Source organism: Lissotriton helveticus, chromosome 3_1 (assembly GCF_964261635.1).
Source record: "Lissotriton helveticus chromosome 3_1, aLisHel1.1, whole genome shotgun sequence".
NCBI classification, from domain to species: Eukaryota; Metazoa; Chordata; class Amphibia; order Caudata; family Salamandridae; genus Lissotriton; species Lissotriton helveticus.
The window spans coordinates 370,645,587-370,671,324 of record NC_136061.1 but is presented as its reverse complement, the minus strand read 5'-3'; the positions used below and the strand labels follow the sequence as shown (position 1 = coordinate 370,671,324).

Genomic DNA, 25,738 nt, shown 5'->3' with positions numbered 1-25,738 from the left:
ATCTTTTGAGCTGTTGCTAAGAAAGTTGTGAGTTTGTTAGTCCATTTTTGATAGCAGCAGCAGCATACATTTGATGATAGTAGTGTCTTGAGGGCATGAATGGTTAAGTGTGATCCATGGCTGTTGGAGTGGGGCGGTGTGTTTGAAGGTGTGAGAGACATGGTGACATTGAAAGCTGGTGTAGATGGAGTATTGAAATGGTCGAAAGAGATGTTTTCTAGGCGTGGAGTGAATTTACTGTGTGTGTAGGTCAGGTAATTGGATATTGAAGAGCGCAGATTCCATGCCTGGAGACGGGTTTATAGAGGAGCCTGTTGGTTAAAGTATATGGTCTAATGTGAAGTAAACATTAAACGTGATGCTAGAGAAACTCTAGTTTCATCCCTGAGTAGGCACACATTGATTGTCGACCTCCCTTAAAATGAAGAAAAGACGACTTGAATGAAGTTCCTTATATTTCTCCGTTTTATTATATTTTTTCAAAATATTCTTGTTTGAAAATTTCTTAGAGTACGGCAGATTCACATAACTGAAAATTAAGTCATTTTTCAGCGTTACAGTTCAGGCATTGTCTAATGGGTGTGTCCAATGCATTTCGGGCATTTAGAAACCTGCCCTTCATCAGGGACTTGACACTAGGAGCAAAATGAATATAAACATGATTTAGTAAATTTATAATGATGAGATAGGCATACATATATGATTGTTAGCATTATATCCTAAAAACATTTTGTCCACAAGAAAGATTAAACAGCAAGCGCTATGCAACACAGTAATCGTTACAGTTGGTACAAAGTTGTGCTTCTGACCGTTGGGGCAGAGTTATACATGTGACAAAGAAAGTAGCTCAGTGTATCACTTACATGCCTGTGTTCTAGATGTTAGGTGAAACCTAAAAAAACAAAGGTGGTAGAAAAGCGGGATTAGGACCACTACGCTAGATATAAGGTGGTTCAAGGTGGGTTATTTAACCTCGCAAAGGGATAAGAACTAACCTGTTTGAGATCGGTAAATGCTTTCGATCCGGTACTCGTCTCCGCCAAAACGCCGGCTGAACACTTTGGTTTGCTGCGTTCATTATATTCAAAACAACTAAATCATGTGACTAGTCACATGGGTCTCGAGACACTGTGAAAAGACTATGGTCTAGAAAGGTCTGCTCGTGTTGCAAGAAAACTCGCATATGGAGTTTATTTTAAAAGAGGAAATGTGAACAGCCTGCTTGGTTACAAGTATATATTAAATCCTATTGTCAACGCGGGAACAGCAAACGTATAAACTAATCGTTTGTTTATAAAAAACTAAAAAAACAAAAAAAACTTAAAAAATATATGAGACTGAGGGAAGGTTCGAACTGCAGTAAGAGCAGTCAGAAGTCCTGTGCGCTATTAATGGAGCCATGAGGAGGGTAATGAGAATCGGTTTAAGAAAATCGTGTCAGTGTGTGTGGTGATGGGGAACGAACACAATAACAGGAAGGTATTCAGAGCAATACAATCATAAATCATAAATAACATGAGAATTCAATCCTCTCGTTGAGTCCTGTAGGTTTCTGGGTTGATAATTTATGAATCCAGTAGTTCTCTCTTTGAAGCAAGAATTTGTTGTTGTCTCTACCTTCAGTTTTCAACACAGTTTCAAGAACTATAAACTTGACTTGGGAGACATTATGCTGAGACTCCACAAAATGTGCAGATAAAGCAGATTTTAAGTTTTTCAGGCGAATGTTTGATTTGTGTTCTGTTAGGCGTATTTTCAACTTGCGTTCTGTTTTTCCTACATACAGCTTCCCACAGGGACACTTAATGCCGTAGATCAAATTGCTAGAATCACAGGTTGCACTGACTTTAAGTTTGATAGGGTATCCTTGTGTAGGATGATTAATGATGTTTCCTTTAATGGTGTTATTACAGTTACCGCAGTTTAAACAAGGCTTTGTTCCAGAGAATGAACCTGTCTGTGTTGATTTGAATTGAACTATTTCTCCCAGATTCTTGGCCCTGGTAAATGCAAAGATCGGTGGTTGACAAAATGAATTTCTGAAATCTGGTTCCATATTAAGGATAGCCCAATGTTTGTTGATGATTCGCTTGAATTTTTTACTGCTAGTTGAGTATTTTGAAACAACTACTGTTCGTGTTTGTTCTTTTTTGATGGTAGGTGTTAGGAGTTGGGCTCTATCCATATTTTCAATTCTCTTTTTAGTTGTTTCAACTAGGGTCTTCGGGTAGCCTCTGTTCGTAAATTTGGTTGACATTTCCAAAAGTCTCTGTTGAAGGGTGGTTGAATCTGAGGTGATCCTTTTGACTCTTGCCATCTGAGAATATGGCAAATTACGTATCAAATTTGGTTCGTGAAAGCTGGAATAAAGAAGCATGTTATTCCTATCTGTTGGCTTGACATATAGATCGGTAATGAATCCTTGTGGAGTTACTGTGATTCTGGTATCAAGAAAGTTGACTGAGGTATCCGATATGTTCCAGGTTAGCTGAATACGTGGATCGATTGTATTGAAGTTGTTCAGTTCTTTTTTCAATGATTCCTCCGAATCCGTCCAAATGATGAAAAAATCATCAATATATCTTGCAATCATTTTGAGATGTTTAGTCCAGTTTATGTTGTTGAGAATGTGTTGATTTTCATACCATTCCATGAAAATATTGGCGTATACGGGGGCCGCTGAGTTTCCCATAGCCATCCCGGTAAGCTGTTGGTACCATTCATTTTTGATCTTAAAATAGCTATGGTACAAAGTATAGTACATGAGTTCCATGAGGAATAGTTGAAATCGTTGGTCTAAATCTGTTTTCAGTAACGCTGATTCAATAGCCTCAATCCCCATATCATGGGGTATACTCGTGTATAAACTACAGACATCCGCAGTGCATAGGAGTACTTTTTCTGTGATGTTAAAAGGTATTTTTTGTAGTTTCAGTAAGAAATCTGAAGTGTCCTTGATATAAGTTTGTGCTGCTTGTACTGACGGTTGTAAGTATTTGTCAATAAGTTGACCAATGGGTTGATGGAAACTCCCTAATGTGAAGTAAGCAATGGCTGGAGAGATGCTGTTGATGATAAAGTAGACAGCGGGTGAGTGAATTAGAGGCTAGGATAGGATCCCATGAGCTTTCTTATAAGCATTGCTTGAAATGATTGCGGTGATGGTGTTTATTGAAGCTCAAGTGGAGGACGTCTAGGAAGGTACCAGTGGTAGTTGGAGGGTGGGAGAGTATCTATAAATCAGCACAGCGGTGTTGGTTGTGCTGACGATGCTCTTCAGGGAGAGAGTGGACAGGGCATGAGAGGCTGTTTTAGGCGCTCCCAACTCTGCATCCCTTTTATGATATTTACTGTCCATGGCGATAGGTGATGCAAGTCTGCTGTGTCCTTTTAGACAATACGTTAAAGACACCACAGAGAAGTGAAAAGGGGCTGATTGAGTCCCATAATAAATTAGTTTTTTTTAATCTGAAAACTGGAATGACCGGGAGCCAGTGCTGTGAGTAGACTTTGTTTTCTATGTAGGGTGATGAAGGCTTTGAGGTGCAAGTAGGTAGGGGAAGAGTCTACTGGTGAGCTTAAGGAGGGTGGTGTGGTGACTCGGCAAAGCCATGGTGTCTTGTACCATTTATATAGCGCTTACTAGCCTTGGGTGAAATCCTGAAGCGCTTTCCCTCATGGTTAGCATGCTATAGAGTGTAGAGTATGTGATTGGTAGAGTGTTTTAGTATTAAGTCTATGTGCAAACTATTTCTTTGTTTGGGATGACCACTGAGGTGGGTTATGGGATGCAGCGCTAAGCGTTGAGGTGAATGGGGAAGAGATGCACAATTTATGGTTTGAAGCATGCTGACAGCAGTCGTTTGTTCTACAGGTCTCTTTGTTGTGGTTGAATTTATTGTATAAGAATAATGCCTTTTTCTATACTGGTTACTCTATTAGGGCCTACCACTGCGATTTCAATAGGGCTCTCCGCGGATGATGGAAGGGGGAGGTTGCTGGAGATCTGCCCGGATGGACTGTGATATAATCCTCCTTTATAGCATTATCAGGGTGATGACAGGTGGTGGTGAGGTTCTATAGCTAGTTGGGTCCTGCAATGGTCACCATTGCTTAGCAAATCTTTTTAGAGTGTGGCTGTATCTTCAGAGTCTGCTTGTGCAGTTGAGTGGTTATTTGCAGCGGGCTGGAATAGGTTACTGACTGGTAGATAAGTTCCGCAGCAGTTTTGTCTTATGTCAGTTTATCAGGGCCGATATGCTATAGTTATTTATCGTGTGGCCTGCCTTGGGTAAAATCTGTTGTGGAACCTCTGAGTGTTTGATAAAGCAGCAGGACCGCAAGAAATTAGTGACCCGGAGTGACCATCTCCTCTCAGAAAAAAAAGTCACTACTGTAGCCAGTAGTGTCTATTCATAATATGTGGAGTGGTTGTGGGTTGTGCTAAGGATTGGACACCCTCCATCTTTAGGTTGTGTGCCCAGGTGCATCTGTTTCAGCCCAGGAGTATGCTTTTTAAGCCTTCAGTGGGCTATCAGCGCCTAGTAGGGAGCTGGTAATATGCAAAATCAATGGCACATTGTAACCGTCCACAAAGTGCATTGGTCCTGTATTGGTCACGTAAGTGCTCGTAATGGACATGTATCTTTAGGCAGCTGCTCACAAAGCATTGCAAGCAAGAACATTCCCTCACGTGTACAGGAAGCTGTTGCTTTTCTCATGATTTTGCAGGTGAAGTGGTCTGTTGACATTAGTTAAATTGCTTTATGGTACATATAGTCTAACGGGCTTCTGTTACTATAGTAAGGTAACTGGTTTCTTGGGCGGGTGGTGGGTGTTCTGGATTCAACTGCCCAGTATTTGTTTTTCAAGATGCCTATATGTATAACATATCTTGTTGATGCATTTTTCTATGCCACAACGCAGTTGGTGACTGTCTCTTGTTTTCTCTTTCAGTGAAGGCGTTTTTAAATGCCCAGAGGACCAGCTGCCCCTTGATTACGCCAAGGTAGGTGGTGTGCCAGTTCTTTTTCGTTTTTTTTTTCCATGTCCCCAGATTTCTGGGTGTGCTTTGTGTTCAGAAAGTGACATCAGTGTCTTACAGGAGACCAGTAACTTCCCTCATCCCTGTTCCAAAATGGCGGACTTGTTTGATAGTCCGTAAATAGCAGTCTTGTATGCCCCCTGCCTGTGACCACTCATCAAGTGGGTATCTGTTCTAATGCAGGCCTGCCAGGGAGGCCCGGTGCCAATGCAAACGGACTTCCAAGGGGTCTTTGTGCAAGAGTGCGAGCCGCCACTGCCAGGCCAACAAAGCTCCTTCTGTCCCGGCTCCAGCATGTAGTGACACGCAGGAAAACGGGTCCCTTCGCTGCCAAGCCCCGGGGGGTGTTTGGGCATGGCGAGGAAACCCTGGACACCGAATCTGTACTTATGAACCCTCTATCTGTGCTTGGGAGAAGACCCTTTCTTTCGGAGGGGTCTCACTGTGGGGGCAATTGGCAGGAGGAGGGCACATGGATAGATGACGGTATCCAGAGGGTCGTGGTTTAGCTCAGAAGTCATGCTTTAAAGGAAACTCTGGACACAGAAGGGGTCCTCCATCACTGGAGGCATTGGGCACATTTGGGAGTTAGGGTTGTGGGCCCTAGACATAGTACTAGGGGGGCATAGATGTACCAAACAAGGGAAGGGTTTTTTGTATCTCAGAGTAGCACCTGGGCGCTCTGCCAAAAGTGGACGTAACAAAGGTGTAGGACAAAAATCCTGATGTGGTGCAACTGGGTGAGCGGAAAAAGACCCTCACACCACTCAAGAGTGTGTCAGAAAACTACTAACACACAGGTTCCTTTGGAACACGGTGCCCCGGGAGAGGAGTGAACATGAAACACATTCGCCAAATAAAATATTGAAAAGGAGTTATCCGCTTCTTTATAGCACTCCGCTACTACCGACCTGGGTCTACTGCCTCTTGAAAACGCCTTTGGCGTGATACCTTTCCACCACAATCTTTTTTGAAAAACACAATTTGATATTAGGACAACTGCACCGAGATACCGTTTTACCTGATTTAATGAGACATCTAAGAAGCCATTTCCTTTTGGGCCTTCACTCCCTGGACTACACGAGCTAGGTTACGGGCCCTGCCGGGTCGGAATTATCACCGGCGGAGCGACCTCCTTTTAGAGTCACATTTGAATCACAGCCCTGAAGAGTCGTGGAATTACTTTTCCAAAAGACGAAACACGTGTCGGCTGGCTGGTTTTGAAAAGATTAAAGAATTGAACCGTTGTGATACCATATAGGAATTCCTTTTCTATTCTGTTTGCTCTATTTCTGTTCATACATGTGTCCACACAGACACAACTGTTTCATAATTTCTCTGTTGCGTGCATAGGGTATTTTGTAAACACAGAGGGGGCATAGCACTGAGGGCAATGGACGCAGTGGGTACACCATTTATGGGGCACTGGCCACAGCAGAGAAGTAGCATTAGCACATGACACATGGAGAGTTTAGTGATGCAAGACCACAGTGTTAGTTCCACAGGGCACATGGTGGTTTGGGGGTGGGGGTGATGCTGAGGAAACACTGTGCCGAGTCACTGTAAAAAAGCTTGTCAGTGGCAGTCTGTTTGAGGCACAGGAGAGGGCGGAGTTACTAAGGTGGTTCCAGGGCCGGACTGACTACCGGGCAGTTTGGATTGCCTCCGAGCTGGGGTCTGATTTCGTTCATGGAGACCTGCGTGTGCCTCGAAATAATTAAAGCTAAACGAATTTCGTTTAGCACACGCAGGTCTCCATGAACGAAATCAGCCCCCAGCTCAGCAGCATTCCAAACTGCCCGGTCCAGTCTGGCCCTGGGTGGTTCGGTGCTGAAGCACAGTACACACACAGGGTCAGGGCCGTAACACAAGCCTCTGCAGCACCTGCGGTGCAGGGGGTTTCCACCCCTCAACCCTTCAGGAGGGCCCCATGCAGGCTGTTGGCGATGAATATCTGTGAGATATGGGAGACTAAGGGGCCCCCCTCACATTCTGGAAGGGGCCCCATCACTTTGTGCTACGCTTCTCCATAGGACTTGGCACTGGTATCTTTCTCTGCTTCTGGTGCACGAGTTATTGCCCATCGTGAGGCATGTCTGGCTCTGGTACGATAGTCTATGCTGCTAAGGCAGTTTGTGCCCTAGTCCCGGCCCTTGTCAAGGGCATCAGTGCCTCACCTGTGCCACTGGTAGCACCCGGGCATCTCTCCCCCTTGGCTGTGGCTTCGCTCCATTTCTCGGTGACATGGATACCCTCCAAAGGGAGACCTGTGTTTTGTCTAAATGCGGCTGAGAATTGGAGCCCTTTTATACAAGAAACCGGTCCAGCCACCAGGGCCTCTAGTGCCCTTGCTGAGATGAGGACTTTTGTTCAGTAATTGTGGCACTGCCACACCCTGGTATCGCAGTCTGCACCACCTGACTGCACAGGGTGCTCGGGTGTGTGGGGTACAGTCTGCAGCAGTTATGAGCCCCCTCTCCAAAGAGTGAGGTTTCCAGCACTTGCCTGCTGTTCTACATTTATGAGGCCAACCCCTGCCCATACTGCAGAACCCCCAGCCCGCTAGCTGCACACATTGTGCTTCGTAGAGTAGAATGCAATATTCAGCAGTCCTCCATTTCTATGTGCGCCATGTCGTCTTTTCTAATTTCCTGTCTTGTCACTGTGCTTGGGGTGGGGGCGTGCCCGTGTATGTGTGTGCACGCGTGCACGGTAGAGACTTAATCCATTCCCTCTGTTTCCTGGTTGTATCTGGAATGTGACCTATCTAGTCTGTCCACGTCATGCTTCTTTTGCTCTTGAGAAGCCTCGGGCCATAATTGCCATACAAGTATCTGAGGTGTGAGGGCTCACTTGGCACCATCACTTTTGTAAGTGCATCCAGGCTGTGTCATGCTCTGCCCACTACCAGGTCTCATCTAGTTGGCCGATGTCCAAACTCTGATTATTGTGAAGAATACAAGAAACTCTATGGACTTATTTTAGTGATTTTGACTTCTTCTCTAGTGCACCCTCTACAACGGAAATATCTTTGCTCTGGATGCCAGTGGAGCGTCACTGCGGCAAGCTCTCGAGGTGTATTGCACAGAACTTTCAATATATATTGAATAGAGATTGATGTGCGGAGCGTATGGTCAGCCGCTTACTGGTGCTTTTGTATAGGTCTCCCTCAACATTCTGGGTGTCCCTGGAATATGAGGCAACAACTTGGTCCCTCATTGTTGTAGCTGCACCTGGGGTCAGAGGGTCTCACTTTGTGCCCTCCTTGTTGTAGATGTATCTGATGCGGAGGAGGGGTGGCCTTGCGTGCTCCCCTCACTCGCCTGTGTGTTCTTGTCTCTCTCTCTGCTCTTGCTGTGCTCATTGTCCTGGTGATCTTGGTTGTGAAGCACGCTTTAATGCCCCCTCCTTGCCCCTTTCGCTGTCACAGACGTTCAGGGTGCCATTCTGACCCTCGCTGTCCTGGAACGTGAGGCGCTCACTTGCTGCCCGCACCTCGAGGTGTACATGGGGGTGTGTGACGTTTGAGGGTTTGATTTAGCACCACTTATGGCCCTGATGTTACCCTGCACCTGGATGAATCGGCAGCGCGAAGCTCTCCTGTTCGGGGTACTCCTGTTGTGGGTGTATCTGGGGTGTGACATTTTACCTGTAAGACTTTGTTCTCCTGGGCAAATCTACGGTCCTCACTCGGTACCCAAACTTCACTCTGGTTATCTGGGGACTGAAAGCCTTGCTTTGTTTGTCCTAATAGCCGCTTTGTTCAAGTAAATGTCCAGTATTTATACAGTCGAGGGCAGCCCTTTTCTCATATCTTCCTCGGATGATAGAGGAAGCGAGAAACCTGGAGAAGACGAGCCCAGGATCACACGTGCTGATTCAGAAAAGGGGGTGGTGATGAACAGAGTGCCTGAATTAAGCAGACCACTCTTACCCAGTCCAAAGATCAGGGCTTGATCCATCACCGTTTTTTAGCTCACTGCACCATCCCAGCTCAGAACTTGGCTACATGCAAATTAGTCTGTTCCTGTCCCAGTGCATGATGGGAACAGGGCAAACCAAACTACCAAGCCAATTCTTATACTGGGAAGGAAACAAGCTTCCGGGGACCGGTTTCTGCCATTTCAGGCGTCGTCGGCCCGGCTTGCTTGAATCCTGATGGTGCAATGAGCAAGGGACTCACATCTGAGTATACCCTTCCACGCTTATGGTGGACAAAATGATTCAGAAAAGGGGGTGGTGATGAACAGAGTGCCTGAATTAAGCAGACCACTCTTACCCAGTCCAAAGATCAGGGCTTGATCCATCATCGCTTGGCAGGGTATACTCAGACATGAGTCCCTTGCTCACTGCTCCATCAGGATTCAAGCAAGCCGGGCCGACGAGGCTGAAATGCCAGAAACCGGTCCCCGGTAGCTTGTCTCCTTTCTGGTGAAGAATTGGCTTGGTAGTTTGGTCTGCCCTGTTCCCATGATGCACTGGGCCAGGGACAGACTAATTTGCATATAGCCAGGTTCTGAGCTGGGATGGGGCAGTGAGCTAAATAACGGTGATGGATCAAGCCCTGATCTTTGGACTGGGTAAGAGTGGTCTGCTTAATTCAGACACTCTGTTCATCACCACCCCCTTTTCTGAATCGTTTTTGGCCACTATAGGTGTGGCAGGGTATACTCAGACATGAGTCCCTTGCTCACTGCTCCATCAGGATTCAAGCAAGCCGGGCCGACGAGGCTGAAATGCCAGAAACCGGTCCCCGGTAGCTTGTCTCCTTTCTGGTGAAGAATTGGCTTGGTAGTTTGGTCTGCCCTGTTCCCATGATGCACTGGGCCAGGGACAGACTAATTTGCATATAGCCAGGTTCTGAGCTGGGATGGGGCAGTGAGCTAAATAACGGTGATGGATCAAGCCCTGATCTTTGGACTGGGTAAGAGTGGTCTGCTTAATTCAGACACTCTGTTCATCACCACCCCCTTTTCTGAATCGTTTTTGGCCACTATAGGTGTGGCAGGGTATACTCAGACATGAGTCCCTTGCTCACTGCTCCATCAGGATTCAAGCAAGCCGGGCCGACGAGGCTGAAATGCCAGAAACCGGTCCCCGGTAGCTTGTCTCCTTTCTGGTGAAGAATTGGCTTGGTAGTTTGGTCTGCCCTGTTCCCATGATGCACTGGGCCAGGGACAGACTAATTTGCATATAGCCAGGTTCTGAGCTGGGATGGGGCAGTGAGCTAAATAACGGTGATGGATCAAGCCCTGATCTTCGGACTGGGTAAGAGTGGTCTGCTTAATTCAGACACTCTGTTCATCACCACCCCCTTTTCTGAATCGTTTTTGGCCACTATAGGTGTGGCAGGGTATACTCAGACATGAGTCCCTTGCTCACTGCTCCATCAGGATTCAAGCAAGCCGGGCCGACGAGGCTGAAATGCCAGAAACCGGTCCCCGGTAGCTTGTCTCCTTTCTGGTGAAGAATTGGCTTGGTAGTTTGGTCTGCCCTGTTCCCATGATGCACTGGGCCAGGGACAGACTAATTTGCATATAGCCAGGTTCTGAGCTGGGATGGGGCAGTGAGCTAAATAACGGTGATGGATCAAGCCCTGATCTTTGGACTCTTAATTCAGACACCCTGTTCATCACCACCCCCTTTTCTGGATCACACGTGCAGCCACCTTTCAGGTGATGCTAGGGTTAAAACTCTGACTTTCCTGGAATGGGGATGGGTTAGCTACCTCCTCTCCAAACTCTGAAACACACTTCTTATTCATAATTTAAGATCAGACAGAATTTACTCCGCTTTAAGAAACGGCTGAAAACGTTTTTTTTTCATCCAAACAGAGTAATACTTTCCACATGCCCTCACTGTGTGCTGTTAGCGTCGGGAAGCCCGCATATGGGTAGCTGTGCGCTCTATAAATAGTTTTTATTATAACACTGATTAGATCTGAAGCAAGCTCCCGCGTTGCCAAACTCAGGATTGGCCAATAAGGAGAAAGCTTGCCAGCCAATCAGCTGTTTGTTTTCACCTTACCTGTGCTAGCTTTAAAAGTAAACATTGACGTTGTGCCGCGAGGGGAGAGGCATTCCACCTCCAGTTGTTTCCGACCTTGTATAATGAGTCACACACCCGGCGCACGGTGACTTGCTGATTCGAAAAAAACTCCCGCGCATACTGGTTAGCTTTGTGCAGCTCAGGGACAGCGTGCGACCGAGGCGGGGCCCGCCCCCACGAACACCTCCTGCCAGCCCCCAGCGCCGCACGGCCAGGGCCTGACATGGAAATCCAGAGGATGAGCCCCCCCCCCCCCCCCCCCCCCTCGCTGTCCCTGGCCAGCCCATAGGGGACAGAGCAGACCACAGACACTATTTGTGGAAAAGGGCGCTATATGGACGCCCCGCCCTACTAATATAGTCCAGTCATATAGGTCGCCTGCACCGTAGCAATGGCCCAAAGCTGCCCGGGGCACAGACCCCCCCCCCCCCCCCCCCATCGGCTGCCCCACAGACCCCCATTGTTACTAAGAAGCTGGGGTACTCCTCTATTAAAATAATTGCACCCCTGCTGGTACTCGCCCTTTCGAATGGCGGAGCTGCACGTCATAGAAGAATGTGTCCCCTTCCTGCCTGTCGTCGGCCCTCCCACTCTCACCCGCTCCTCTTAAGCCCCGGTTACAAAGGCTGACGGAAGGTGACCGCCGCTTAAAGTAAACAGTTTTGAGGATAAATAGCAGGTGTTGAACGTTCTTTTGTGCACACTGGGAGCCACGCCTATTATCTGCCGCTAATGCAGCCTGAAGCGTCGAGAACACCACGTCACCTTGCCCGGTTTGTGAGGGTGGGGCGCAGAGGGGGAATTTCCCCGCTAGGGACAAGAATCTCCAAGGCCCGTGTGTTCTGGTGATTGGCAGACGGTGGGCTTTCCTTCTGGTCTCTTTTGCAGCGGGACCGTGTATCTCTTGGCGCTCTTTCGTCCAGCTCTCCGTGACGGGCCCTTGCAGCCTCTACATATGTTGCACCGATGCTGCAGGAATACTTTCCAAAGCAAAGGATCTGAAAGCCACAGCGCATCGCCCACCTCTGCAATCACCCCGACATGCTGAATCCTTGATGGATTCTCATCATCATGTACCATTATGAATCCAGACTGTCTTTGCGGTCAGACCCCCCCCCCCTCCAACTCCCCCCCCCCCCCCCCCCAGAACCGCATTTCTCACTCTGAAGTACCATCACTGATTCTACAAACTTCACTGCTACTACACGTTCGCTCAAGGCTACAAATACATCAACTTCCCCATATAAAGACAATCTCTCCTTTTCAGCAGTTTTTTCAGTGAATCTACTTTATTATACACAGGTTATCTTTGTGAATCTACTCCATCATCATGCAATCGTGGGTTGTCCTCGTGAATCTACTCCATCATGCAAATATGGGTCTTTCCAGTGACTGTTCCATCATGCAGTCATTAGACGACTTTTGCCACAAACTGTATAGCAGCCACCATAATTCGTCCGAGATACCCATGTCGACAGCACAAATTCTACTGTGCCGCTCTTAGAAAAGCAAGAGACTGATCCACCCCCACCCTGTGTCTACGCCATGTACTTGTGGCACCCAACTCGTACTTCAGTGCATAGCCATCTCAATGCGTGCATCTTCAGCAGAGGTGCCACATTCTCCAAAGTTCTTGTGGGAAGGCTGCTATCTGCCTTGTCCTCCTCAACTGCCATCCCTTGAAAGCCGTCCATGTAAGATGAGAGCATGTGCAAAACCTTCCTATAAACAACACTTTAGTTAAAAAAAAAAATACACACTTAAAAACAAAACGACGACATTTTAAATACAGAACATATGAAGGAAACATTTAAGGGTAATACTTGAAGCAACTTGAGAATGTGCAGGCACGTTGCCAAGTGTCTCTTTGGTGCTTGAACTATTTACTAGCTGCCTGGACAAAAAAACAGCAAAAAAAACTTCATGGGCACCCAGCACAAACTTATTTTGCGCCAGGAGCTTCTCTCTGACCAATTTAGTGACAAACTCTAAATGATCCTGCAGGCTTCCTGAAGTTCGAGATCACTTTTAAAACAAACCGTGTCAATAATTAAATAGCTGTTTATTTACAAACACTATCAGAATCTGTATGTAATTGGAGGGAGATACCTGTCTTTAACAACATTCTGCACTGACGGATTATATTGATTTACGGCTCACCTTGTTATCTTTACGCAGCACTGCAAGGAATTGTAGCTGCAGACCATTATGTCTGAGCCTTTTTTGTATTTTTTGATTCTGATATCCCATGCTTGACCCCATGATCGTCAATTGTATCTTAATTTAACAGCTCATACCTTCTTCTTTCCATGTCCAAGCAATGAAGAATGGACCTATTTCCAGTGGTCTGCCATTAACCGCTGCTTCTACTTTCCATGTCTGACACAGACGCTTCACCTTCCCGTCTCATCCTGTCTTCTCCTGTTTTGTATGTCTGTGCCCTTGTGTCTTTTCATATATATGATATTTGACTGATTATGTCCAGCCTCTGGTGTAGTCTCCTCCTTATGTCCAATTAATATCCTTTCCATCACACCTGCAAGTCTGAACGTTGATGTCTGCACCCGTTTTCCACGTCCACTGTCCTCGCCTGTGTCTCCAAGCCTCAATGCCGGCATCTGCTGTCTTTGCTCTTGTCCAACAGCAGATATCATCCCATGTTTTCTTCTCCTGTTTCATCAGATTTACCCTGATCCAGATTTGGAAGCGCAGGTGCTGAGTCTGACCATCCGCTGCATCCACAGCGAGGAGGGCTGCCGATGGAGCGGGCAGGTGAAGCAGCTACAGGTGAGCAGAGCGGGCAGTGCTGGCTAGCTCGCTGGCAAGCTAAGGAAAATGGGCACGAGGGACTCCAAATTTACCGAAAGTAGTAACCGTACAACACATACATCTGCATGCCAGCGAACCAGCAGGCTGTGTGGCCACCCACATACCTGCACTCTGCATTTGGGACACAAGACACACTAACCCCTCCACATACACACCTGCATTCAAGCAGATGTATTAAGTTGCTACGAGACTCTTCTATTTCACATGACTCTCTGACCCTGACACGCTCTCTCAATCCTTGACCAGAGCATGACGTTGCAGAGACCAGCTAGCAGTATCAATGGTGGGAGTGCATGGTTTCCCTACTGCCAAGATGTTGAGTAGTTCACCTGAGACGGGTAGGTGGGCCTCTAAGGTCTCCCTGACCTTCCAAGATATCTTTGGTCAATCAGTCAAGGCCAGGCTGATGGGAGGTGGTGTTAAGGTTCAGCCGGCTAAAGGATAAAATACTCATCACAAGTGCAATAAATCTGTATTACAGTAGGCCTCGCCTCTAGATGCCACAGATTGTGTCGTATCACAAAACAAGTAATCTGCCATCAATATGGCGGACATACATACATTCAGATAAGGGTGGTCACTCGACTGAGAAAGGTAGTCGTAACCAAAGGTCAGAGAAAAATAAGGCCTTATGTGGTATACATCAGAACTTGGCACAGTGCCAGGTCTGTCCGTTTCAGATACATGGGGTCAGGGTTACAATCGATGTGCATCAAACAAGAAAAGTTCAAAAATGTTAGTGACACTTAAGCTAAGCACAGTTTAGGCCTTCAATGTTACCCATATTGACGTATATATCCATCCAGGTCAAGACAGTGGCATACTCGCTTATAACTGTTACATAAATATATGTGCATTAGCAGACTGGGCTCGAGACATAATGCACATACCTTTATCCCCATAAATAGAGAGTGGCAATCCAGTATTCCTGAACCCCCCCCCTTAAATCTCTCATTATTCACATGGTCCCCTCTGCTGACCCAAATTATACTCTACTCATGATCGTCTCTTCTCTCTTGGACTGTTTTCTCTCAGGTGCATCTAAACACATGCAGCTTCAACGTCATCCCCTGCCCAAACCGCTGTGGCGTCAAGTTAAGTCGCCGGGATCTGCCCGACCATCTGCAGCATGACTGCTCCAAGCGCCGCGTCAAGTGCGAATTCTGTGGCAGTGACTTCAGCGGCGAGGCACACGAGGTGAGGAGGGAAAATTAACTTGTTTCTTTTAGAGGGGTTAGAGAGTTGGTCCTAGACATATGCAGTTGACTTCCAGATTTTTGTCCTTTAAACATTTTTTTGCAATTGTTTTTTTTACCACCCACTTCAACTAGGATCCGTAGGTAACCGACGAGTTTAATGGTCTGGACAGGTCTCCGTTGGAGAGGCACTCTGACTCCACTGGCATGCATAGTTCGATAGCCAGTGTTGGGTAGGGAGTAGATTAGGGTTAGGTTGGACTTGGTGTCCTCTTGGGTGGTACAGGCTATAGAAATGATTTCAACAGAGAATTGGGTTGGATATTCACCACAACGTCATTACAGAAAAATCAGCTAAACACAAATTTAGTTTCGAAAATTAATCTCAACAACTATTCTAAAACTTTAACATAAAATGGCAAATGTTTTTATAAAATCACTGCAGTTTGTGGCACAACCTGATAAATATACATACCTGTCGCTAAAGAACTTAAAAATACTAGTAAGGAGTTTGGGAGTTTTTCCTAAACAGGAGAATAATTGAAAGACTGAAAACGCTGTCTGCAAAGTCATTGCAGTTTGTGGCAAAAGAAATAAAAGAAACTCATTGTTAGGTGAAAATTGAGAAAATGATGAGTATTGGGTGGAGTTTTTATTCTTTTTTAAGGTAGAAATATTTTATAGGGGATAACAATTTTGGAGATTTTTCAGCAATGTCCCTTTGAAGGTATTAAAAGAGATATGAATGGAAGAGCGATGTGAGCTTAGTTCTTGTGTGCACGCCACATCTGAAAAATAAATAGTTAGCCAAGTGATTACTCATTTAAAAAAAATTATAGGTGCTATATTCTAAAATGAAGTCTGGCATGTTTTTGCAAAGTCATATTTTAAATGATTTTGAATTAATTGAAAATAGCAATTATGAATTTGACCAGCTTTTGTAAAGTTCACTTTTAGATGACTTTGCAATGACACTCCATAGACACAGGCAGGGCATGATGTCCGGTTGTGCAATTCATAGTGTCAGGTTGGACACTGCCTGATGTCTGATCGGACAAGATGTCCGCTTGTGGATTCTGCTTGGACAGTGCGCGAGGTCAGCTTGTGGAGTCTGATTGGTCAGGTTATGATATTGGATTGAGCATAGTATGGCACCGGGTTGTATTGTTGTCTTACGGGTGCAGTGTAGCATTGGAATGTAATGATTTCAAGTCTTGGGGTGTTTTGGGCAGCGAACATAGGTACAGCAGCTGACATACTGTTTCCCTTGTGTCCAACAGGATCACCAGGGCATCTGCCCTCAGGAGAGTGTGTACTGTGAGAACAAATGTGGTGCCCGCATGATGAGACGGCTGCTGTCCCAGCACTCGCTGGCCGAATGCCCCAAGCGCACCCAGCCCTGCAGCTACTGCACCAAGGAGTTTGTCTTCGACACTATCCAGGTGAGAGAAACGCTCCCAGTACCTTTACCCTGTCTGCACCATTTATGTCTTCTCGATGACGACCGGGGGTCCTTCTCCACACCTTGGTGAATTACCTGCATGTCTCACTTGCTCTCGCGGTCTGTGGGTCTTTCTCCCTCATGGTCTCGGTCTCCACCAGTAGGACTCGCCCTTTCTCAGTGGCTCCCTGGTTTCCTTAGCCTCTTGGTACAATCGTCATGTGGGGTGCAGGAGTTGGGGGGGTGGGGCGCAGAGGGCTGCAAAAAGAATCAGTTGAACTTCCTGCTCTCCTCACGAGGTTCTGTTTGTCAGTGAGTCGTGCACAGTTACACGATTGGCCGCCAGCACTAGACACGGGCTTCTTTGTGAGCCCACCCTGTTTTCAGGGATGTGGGGGGAGAATCTATATGGATGGCCTAGTTTGTCTCTGCTTTCACTCCCATCCTCGCAGGGTTGTAAACATCTTATTAGTAATGTCGTCAATGCGGATGAGAGACACCGCCATGTGATGTGACCATTGACATCACATGATCTTCTCCAATCTGCCCCAGTGCTTGGTTGCCGTATGATGACCCGAGCACTTGTCAACACCTAAAGTTGGACCAGAAGAGACATTCCGGTGGCACATATTCGTAAACCCTCCAGAGCCCCTTGCCAGAGTTAAGTTTTCAGCCACTAGCATGAAAATACCAGGATTGATGGGTGCTCTCAGCACCACTTCCTCTCTCTTTCCTTCAAATCCACAGCCTTACTATTTCCCTTTTGCTTTGTCTTTTTTCTCTTCACTCCTCTTTCATCCTGTTTTCTTAGCTTATAGACTCCTCTCCATGTCTCTCGCCAGTTTGTTTGCTTCATCCGTGATGCCCAGACTGTTAGCTCCCATGCTGTACCAGTGTACCCCAATCTTCCAATGTGATACCCCAACTGTTTTATTTCTCAAAATACTTTCCTCTTTGGACCTAGCACAAGTCCTTAGGCAGAGCCACTGAAGTGTATAAATTCTAATCCTATGCTCCTGTATACCCCCCACAGAATCACCAGTACCAGTGCCCGCGACTCCCAGTTTCATGTCCTAACCAGTGTGGCACACCCAACATTGCCCGCGAAGACCTGACCGGGCACCTGAAGGAAAACTGCAGCACAGCCATGGTGCTGTGCCCCTATAAAGAGGCTGGATGTAAATTCCGGGTGAGTAACACAACATGGGTGCAGAATCAACAGCATACACTGTAAGCCACTGCACCAAACCATCACATTAGCAACTGGGTACTGGGGTTGTTGCAAGTACTGTGCCAATCCTGAAGGTTTATGCAAACAGTCTACTTTCCTCACACACAAACACATGCCACCTAGAGACGCACCACTTCTACACACGCCACCTAGAGATACATAGACGCACCACTTCTGCACAAAAAAAACTATCACCCTGCAAAATCAATAGCCACCATAAACAATCCCTCTATCATGCCCCGGACAGATGTACAGCACATCTGCCATAATCCATATTCTACCACACGCACTGCCCACACACTTCAAGTACTGACATCCATCTCCACAAATATTTGTGTGCACACATACACACCCACATACACACACATGCATGAACACACAAATCCACATACACACACACATGCATGAACACACAAATGTATATTCACACTCATGTTCTCCCTTTGCCCCCTACAGTGCCCCAAGATTGGGATGACCCGGCACTTGGATGACAGCGTGAAGCCCCATCTGAATATGATGTGCGCACTGGTAAGCCGCCAGCGGCAGGAGATCCTGGAACTGCGGCGCGACTTGGAGGAACTCTCGGTGAGCAGTGATGGCGTGCTGATCTGGAAGATTAGTGACTACGCGCGCAAACTGCAAGAGGCCAAGGCAAGGAGCAATCACGAATTCTTTAGCCCAGCCTTCTACACCCACAAGTATGGATACAAGCTGCAGGTGTCGGCCTTCCTGAATGGGAATGGCAGCGGCGAGGGCAGCCACCTGTCCATCTACATCCGTGTCCTGCCTGGCGAGTATGACAACTTGCTGGAGTGGCCCTTTTCCTACCGAGTGACCTTCTCGCTACTGGACCAGAGCGACCCTTCCCTCTCAAAGCCACAGAACGTCACCGAGACCTTTAACCCTGACCCCAACTGGAAGAACTTTCGCAAACCAGGCAGCTCTCGTAACTCCCTAGACGAAAGCACGCTGGGCTTCGGCTACCCTAAGTTCATCTCACAGGAGGAGATCAAGAAGAGGAACTACATCCGTGACAATTCCATCTTCTTGAAGGCCTCAGTTGAGATCCCACAGAAGATCATTGCTTGAAATCAAATAGTTGGGCCCCTAGCCCAATGGGGTGACAAACTCTTGAAATATTATTTCACTTACTCCTTGCTGGAGTGCCACAGCTGTGCCCACAAGAAGGCAGCCTCTGGCTCCTACATTTCATCGTAGAAACCTCTGAAGGAGTCCCTGGAAGAATTTGCCAGTAGACACATGCTGGATAGGAGACAAGTCTTCCGCGCATCGGTTGGTGGTTCCTTCACCTTCCTTGAGTTTTGAACTTTCTATCATCATGTAGGTCACTTTACAGAGGGTCCCTTAGAGCACCGACTCTTATTGGTGGAACTGGAAATTGGAGTTCATCCAGGAGAAAGACCCAGCGCAATCTGTGAATTGGTTTCTTGGTGATTGGACTGATACTAGTGGCCATAAATGGCAGAAGCACTGCTGTCCCAGTTGGGACTTTGGGCCGCCTTCTACCTATGGCGTAGACTGGAGGTGCAGGCACCTGATGCGCAGGGGGAATTGGTTTGGTGGACATAGATGAAGTGAGGCTTACTGCCTTCACTTTCAAAGCATATTGGCTCTTATGGGCATTTTCTAGTGTCTACATCCTCCATTGGTATTTTGGGGAAAGTTGAATTGGCAGAAATGTTTGGGAGTTCCAATACAGGCACTATCGTCATTTGTGACGGGTTGGGAGAAGTGGATAACTCTCAAACTAAGGGCTGGAAGTCGTCGAGCCTAGAACCGGATGGATAGACTTTTAGTGGCCTCCAGAGTCTGAGAATCCTTGCACCAGCCTGAATTTCTCACACTGAAGGTGCAAGTTTCTTGGGCCATTGACTACATGCTCTGGATCCACGGGCACATTAGGCTGTAAGCGGGCCAGTCCTAAGAAAGCCTTGCCAAAAAATACAATAGGAAATTACTTCAGAGGATTTAATGACTATGAACCGAGGGAAGTGGTTTTAATGAAGAGGTCCTGGTGGCCGGACATGCGGTACCAATGTGAGCTCGAGGACCCCAGCAGCTCACACCTCAGGGCTGGCTTCTGTGATGCCAGAAGAAAACAAAAAATGGGCGGCATTTGTGCACCTCAGAACATATGCCTACCAGGTGCTAAAAGAAGATGTGATTGTTTTGTTGCTTAAAGTTTCTATTTGTATTAACTTGCGGAAGGTGGGTGGCATGTTGTCTGCGATGGTCTTGTGAGAAGGAGTGAGGGTGGAGTACCTCCCCCCCCGTGGTCCAGTCTAGGTACACTATTGGACTCCACACTCACATTCCTTCTCCTTTACAGTCCCGGCCGTAATGCAGTTCTGTTTTTAGAACATCATCATCATCATCATCATCATCATCCAGCCAATGTCAGTAAGCAGTTTTCAGGCATCCTCCAACTGGATGAGAGCAGGAGGCGGACTCCATCAATCCTAGCCAATAGACATGGCACAACTTTGTCTTTTGGGAGGCATGGGTCGTTTTTATAATTTATTGCATTTTTTGGTATTCTCTCCTGCTGCACCTACAAAAATACGCTGTTGCTGGTGTAAGGGTGGGTAGCTTTGCTCCGATCCCTGAAAGGTTGTTGCGTCCTTTCGTATAACTCTTACAGCTCACTTTATAACCATCTTAAATCTTCAGCATCACCCTCACTGCTGTCCATTTTGTATGTTCTGTAAGTGATTGTATGTCGTACAGGGTTTTGTAAAAAAAAAAAATATATATATAAGAAATACAGATAATGTAAATTACCTGTCACTTTCACACTTCCATTAGCAAAAAGCGTGGTGATCGTGTGAGCATAAGGGTTCCATCCAGTAGCTGTATCAAGAGGTTCCAAGGGGAATCAGAAAGTGCAGTGGCAGCGCAGCAGCTGTCGGATCTACCTTCCGCTTTCACTGACATCCATCAGCGCACTTACACAACCCAAGAGCCAACCCTAATCATTGCTTCTCTGTGTACCTTGCTCTGCTTGTTGCAGTTGGACTCATGACTACTTCATGAAGGACTGGCAAAACCAATAGGTCGTTATTGACTTTGCCAGTGATTTTTACCCATGCTGTACATCATCCCTGATGCCGTGAGGTATGGCTAAATAAAAAGAAAACTGACCGCGGTTTATTTTTATTTGCTGCTCTGATGTGGATCAGCAAATAGAAATAAAGTGCACCAAATAATTTTTTTAAGCGTGGATGGGGTGAGGGAAGAGGATAATGTCAACCTTAATCATGCTCTATGCCCTAATCTTTCTTCCAGTGACAGTAAATTGCTTAGCGTAGTTTGGAGGTGATTTGAACATGAAGTTGCAAGTTGTTTCAGGCTACAGTTCCTCTTTCTTGCTGCATTATCCAGTCCCGTCGTGGTCTTCCTCAATCCCTTGTCTGACGGAGCCCACATGAGTGGTCTTTGGTGATTTGCAAACCAGACTACGGTAACTCCATCTTTATCCTGTGTTATATTTATCATGGGTTCATTTGTCTTTTAGGCCTATTACTAGTCATCAGATATGCCAGAGTAATTATTTAGTAAAGGGTCAAAAACTGTTGTCACTGCTAAAGAAAGATATTAACATCAAGCTAAAAAAATACTGTCCGTCCAGGCTTTTGTTTCAGGTAAAACACTTGCTTGATGGATGTGATACCCTCCTGTCTGGCATTTAGACCTGTCAGGGGTTACTGGGCAGCATCCGTGGTGGGCACTGTCGTTAACCACTGGTACAACCATTTCTTGGATACTGCCACTCTTCAAATGGATAACCAAGTTACCCCTTTGTAAGCTTGACTTCCAAAATGTAGTGACTAAAACAAGTAGGACTGTAGTGGGATGTACGACATTACAACGCATGCTTTTACATCGCATGCTTTTACAACGCGAGTTTTACAACGCATGCCATTACAACGCATAGCGCTTTGGGGTGCTGGATAGTGAATAGTTTAATTTACTATTCCAACTCCAGTCCCCGTGGACACTAGGGAAGGTGTTGGACAGTAAACTAAACTTATTCCCTATCCTAGAGCGCCCCCCAGCGCAATGCGTTGTAATGGTTTGCGTTGTAAAAGCTGCGTTGTAAAAGCATTGTGTGGTAAAAGTTGCGTTGTAAGTGATGTTTCCCACTACAAGAGATGGTAGAATGTTTGGAATCCTGATATGACAGAAGTAGTTACACTAAGAAAAGCAAATGTGAAGTCTGAGATAGATCTTATAAAACGTGTTGCTGGGCAGTTGCCTTGGGACTGGCATGTGAAGGAGCCTTCACCTTATTTATCCTAGGCTTCTGGATTAAGGGTGGCCTCTCCACACAACTTAGGGAGAGCTAACACTTTGTGTAACGTTCACTGCATGTTTCATAGAACATCACTGAGACCGTCTCGTATCCATGCAAAATATGTAACTTTCCTCACACGCTCCGTACACATGCCAGAGATACAGGTAAAATGTCATGTGTCTCTGAACCTAGAATCCACTTTCATGTCTGCCTCCACCTAACCTGGTTTAAGGGGTCAGCAGCTACAATTGAAGATGGGTGGACGTGTACTTTGGGTACTCTCTCTTGCCAGTAGCTACTTGTCCTCTCTGAGGAAGGCCTTCAAAGCAGGCAGCGCCTTCCATGGACTCGCTGTCTTCTCAACCAGGGGTGGATGGGAGGGAGAGGATTTGAAACTGAATTCCTTTTGTTGAGATGAGTGTACGTTTGGTGTGATGGGGCTTCAATGTAGGAATTCATTTAATTTTCCATAACAAATAAACACTGTCATTGTAAGACCATAAAACCATCCTCTCCCTCTGGGGAATTTGCATCATATTAAAGGATTGTTGGATCATTGAAGACTGTCGTCCTGCAGAACTCAAATTAGCCTATGGATTTTGAGAAGCTCCACCGCACCTCTGTCAGGGAGTGCATCCTAAGAAAGAACTGTCGGCCACCTCCACTATCCATGCTCGCCTTCCCGTTTGAACCAGAACACACTGGAGAAATAATTTTCATTCTTCCCACACCCGCACCCGCACAACCTTCTCCCAAACTTTAATCCAATACAAACACTGTGAATCTGTGCCTATCTAGATCCCTCACCCCTTCATCTAGAGTCCTCGCAGACCTCAAGCGGTGGGAAACAGCCATATGTCGGGAGAGAAGACTGCAAATTACTCTTTCTATACCTGGGGATTTTACACACGATTTATTCATACGTTTTTACATGCAATTATAAAATGTACAAAAGATCCTGGGATATTTTTACTTGTTCATTTCCTTCAGAGTAACAATTGGATTAATTGTGAACAATTGGATTATTTTGTGGCATTTTTAATCTTTCTAATCCCCTATCAATTTTACTCTGTGATCCTCCCTCCCTTTGGAGTTATTTATTTCTGAGCCTCCTCTATTGATTGGGGCCGAGGTAGTGACCGACTGGAAGGATTGCCTGCTACTGAGTCTATTTGCCTTTTTTTTTTTTTTTATTAAAGATTTTAAGTATTTATTACCTGCTTTTGTCTTCGGCTGGTTCATGCTCTTGTTGATGTGCAACTATGCTTATCAGGGCGTGTTGTCTGTGTGGTGCAGTCTTATAACTTTGGCAATACGCGCGCAAGGGCTGGTACAGGAACATCCAAAAATTCATGTAGCCATCGCGAGACTAGCACGTGTTTGGAGCCACGCAAACAATGGCAGGTTCAGACCACCAACGAGCAGGTGGGTATAGTCCTTTGCAGCTGTAGGAGGAGGTGTGGGGCGACTTCGGATTGTGTTACAAACACACAGAGGCTTATGAATGTTAACACGTTAGTTTGAGCACGTGCATGGCAACATCAGTACGTTTAATTGCATGAACACTTCATAACTGCTAAAAGAGTGTTCAACGTATGGGGTCACATGCAAAAGTACACAGAGTAATTAATTGCTTCATACTTAAGGATCTAGGAATAAATCGGCACTATTCACAGCAGGTGTCTGTGCTGGTGTTTTCCTGAACATCAGGATTTAGAAGACGCTGTGTGTTGCCGAATTTGATTTTTATGGTGGTCTGAATCAAAATCAATTTTTTGAGAGTTAATGTATTTATTCTAGAATCGGTATTTGCGAAAAATGTCTTTACATCTGCACATTACTCCTAAAATAATGGCGATAATTAAGTAGCTTCCATGCACCAATAGTTAAGCTAAGTTAAGTTAATAGTCTGGAGTACATCTCCAGTTACTACTGTCAGATAAAGAAGGTAATCTTGATCCTTGCTCCCAATGTGTTATTTTTGGAAGTATTCTTCTCCAGGTTGAGACTGGTCTTAGTAGCATCATTGTAATCAGCTGACAAGCACTGTGGACGTTCCGGCTGGAGAGCAAGCTATAACTCTTTCCTGTAGGTTTTACAGTAGCATAGTGGTGTGCATGAAGGATGTAGCCTTACGGCTAGAGCGGTCGACTTCAAAGCTTGGGACCGGGTTTGACTTTCGGCAACAAAACTCAACATCCTGTGATTCTGGGCCAACCACTTAATCTCCCCGTGCCTAACAAAAATGAATGTGTCCTCATGTAACACAACTGGTGCTCGTGTAAAGCGCTCTGATACCCGATGTCTTGGTTCTAGTTCGCACTATATAAAACTCTGAAGCGCTTAAACCAATATACACAATAGACAATTACCCTACTACGTAGGCTAGGGTTTGCCATCAATGTGCTAAAATCGCAACTCCAACCATTACAGATTCAACTGTATATTTAGGGGCTATACTAATTGCATACTTTGGGTTAGCATCTCAAATACAGCCACAATACAAAACATTCAAACATTAGCCCAACAGTTTTAAACCAGACTCCAAGTCACGGTCAGGACAGTCATGCGCCTTTTAAGCATGACTGCATCCTGTATCGCAATAGTCTCAGATGCCCGCCCACATATGAGACTGCTGCAAGAATGCCTATCACATCAACGGAATCAGTTGCAGGGACCAAATGCACGTTCTAGTGTTGATAGACAGCCGCACACCTCACCCTCCGCAGTGGTGGAACTCACAAAACCTGTCCAAGGTGCGGCCATTTCTGGACCCAGTTCCCCAGGTCATTCTTACAGCAGATGCTTCTTTGGGGGGGGCTCATCTTCTGAATCTAACTATTCAAGGTGTATGGGTTCCCAAACACAAGGGTCTCCATATCAATTACCTTGAGCTCCTAGCTGTTCACCTAGCATTGAAAGTGTTCCTAAATCACCTGATAAACAAGTTTGTACTGATCCGGAGAGACAACATGACAACCATGTACTATTTCTAGAAACAGGGAGGGACCCACTTTCTACGATCATACCTCCTAGGCCAGACCATCTGGCGCTCTGCTTCACATCACAACATTCATCTCCTAGAAGATCACATTCCAGGGACAAGTAATCAAGTTGCAGACCTCAGCAGGACACAGCAACAAGACCACGAATCGGAACCCCACCCCAAAGTTCTCCTACCATACTTTCACAAGTAGAGTTTCTCACAAATTGACCTTTTTGCAACCCCACAAAATGTAAAATGCCCAAACTTCACCTCCAGGTTCTCACATCCAGTATCCAAGGGCAATGCTCTATGGATGAACTGGTCAGGGATATTTGCCTGCACTTCTCCACCTCTCCCATTACTTTTGTTTGTGGTTCGGAAATACAGGCACACCTCCCTCACCCGAATCCTAATAGCTCCAACATGGGCTTATCAAGCATGTATCACCCTACTACTGAAACTCTCAAAAGTTCCACACGAGAAACATCCCCCTCAACCTGGACCTTCTCACACAGAACCATGCTGAAATCAGACATCCCACTCCCAAAGAAATGAATCTTACCATATGGCTTTTGAAGTCGTAGAATTTGAGTATCTAAACCTCCCTTAGCAGTGTGTGGATATTCTTAAAGAAACTAGAAAGCCTAC

The 25,738-nt window shown here is 46.1% G+C and overlaps 1 protein-coding gene across 1 annotated transcript in view; it reads left to right on the top strand.

Moving 5' to 3' along the window:
• TRAF4 (TNF receptor associated factor 4) overlaps positions 1-23,320 on the top strand; it is a 77,565-nt gene extending 54,245 nt beyond the window's left edge. Inside the window, exons 2-7 of the mRNA XM_078680092.1 lie at positions 4,957-5,008; positions 13,775-13,879; positions 14,957-15,118; positions 16,398-16,559; positions 17,592-17,747; positions 18,246-23,320. Of these exons, the coding sequence (XP_078536218.1) occupies positions 4,957-5,008; positions 13,775-13,879; positions 14,957-15,118; positions 16,398-16,559; positions 17,592-17,747; positions 18,246-18,878 (1,270 nt within the window). The 3' untranslated portion in view covers positions 18,879-23,320. The remainder of the gene's footprint in view (positions 1-4,956; positions 5,009-13,774; positions 13,880-14,956; positions 15,119-16,397; positions 16,560-17,591; positions 17,748-18,245) is intronic.
• Positions 23,321-25,738: the final 2,418 nt, after the last annotated feature.